At 63.9% G+C, this 1364-nt stretch overlaps 1 protein-coding gene across 1 annotated transcript in view; it reads left to right on the top strand.

Moving 5' to 3' along the window:
- The window catches only part of GPSM1 (G protein signaling modulator 1), a 25059-nt gene that overhangs the window by 5967 nt on the left and 17728 nt on the right, over window positions 1-1364 (top strand). Inside the window, exons 7-8 of the mRNA XM_021708122.1 lie at window positions 192-300; window positions 1320-1361. Coding sequence (XP_021563797.1) covers window positions 192-300; window positions 1320-1361 — 151 coding nt within the window. The remainder of the gene's footprint in view (window positions 1-191; window positions 301-1319; window positions 1362-1364) is intronic.

Genomic DNA, 1364 nt, shown 5'->3' with positions numbered 1-1364 from the left:
CTGCATCCTGCCCGTGCCTCTTTGGCCTGGGGTGCTGGTGACCTTGGGGCCAGGCCACACGGCCTCCTCACACCACGAGTGTGGGGCCCTGACCAGCACCACCTCAGGGCCCTAACCCCCAGGAGGCTTGGGGGCTCAAGATGAGGGCCAGGCTTGGGAGGGCAGGTGTGGACTATTTCCCTCTCCGGCAGAGTGGGCGAGGGCCGGGCATGCTGGAGTCTGGGGAACGCCTACGTGTCCATGGGGAGCCCGGCGCAGGCCCTGACCTTTGCCAAGAAACACCTGCAGATCTCCCAGGAGGTGAGTGGAGCCGGGCCTCCCTCCCAGAGGCCGCCAGGCACCGCCCCGCCCACTCCAGGCTATGCTGGGTCCCCTCTGCCCCGAGCGTGCCTCTGTGCTCCTGGACTGTCCCCTCCGTCCTTTCTGAGGTTGGTCCTTAGTCCTTCAGGGGTCTCGTGACTACCCGCCTCCTGCCCCCAGGGGTTTTTCCTGAACCCCCACAACTGGACGCTGTCTTGGGAAATGGAGTCTATTCTTCCTCAAGAGAGTACCCAGGGTGTCTGTGGGTTCTGCCCACCGGGGCCTCCTACTGTGGTCAGGGTGGAGACATCACCGTGAACTCTGGGCTTTCCCGGGTCCTGGACTGTGTTGAGGTCACCTCATGCCCATCCTAACTCCAGAAACAGCCCCAGTGGCAGGGCCACATCACCTCCCTCCTGCATACCCCAAGCCTGTCTGTGCTAAAGATGGACCCTTCGCCCACCCAAGGTGGGGGGTGGGCAGGAACCCTCAGGCTGGCAGAGGCCTCTGTGTGAAGACCCCTTCCAGTAGTGGTCAGCAGGGCCAGGCCCCGTCCCCCTAGAGCAAGAACAGTCCCCAGAGCCTACTGGGGCAGTCCCACCACGGCCCACCCTCTCTGGCTTGATTCAGGCAAACCGCTTGTTTCTGGGCCTTGTATCTCACCCTGGGAGCATCCCCCAGGAGCCACAGAGTGCAAGACTGGACCCAGAAAGGCCAGGCCGGGTCAAGGCCAAGCTAACGCCTGCTGAAGGGCGCCTGGGAAAGAGACCCCACGCCGCAGGAGGCGGGCTGCCTGGGACCCCAGCATTTCTGGGATGGGACCAGAGGCCTTTGGAAACATGGGGGCCACCTGTCCCAGGGACAGACCCTTTTAGACTCCACTTCCAGACTCACAGTGAGTCCTAGTTCTCTCAGAGGCCCAGGGGTCAGCGCCAGGCCAGGATGCCCAGGATTCAGGGATGGGCGTGCAGGGGCCCATCGTGGTCCCACCGTCCACTCTGCTGCCCTGCCTACTGCAGATTGGAGACCGCAGTGGGGAGCTCACAGCGCGCATGAACGTGGCA

The sequence above is a fragment of the Carlito syrichta genome, unplaced genomic scaffold (assembly GCF_000164805.1).
Source record: "Carlito syrichta isolate Samal-C Ts95f unplaced genomic scaffold, Tarsius_syrichta-2.0.1 Scaffold130732, whole genome shotgun sequence".
NCBI classification, from domain to species: domain Eukaryota; kingdom Metazoa; phylum Chordata; class Mammalia; order Primates; family Tarsiidae; genus Carlito; species Carlito syrichta.
The sequence above is the reverse complement of the archived record's forward strand: the minus strand, read 5'-3'. Positions and strand labels throughout refer to the sequence as shown.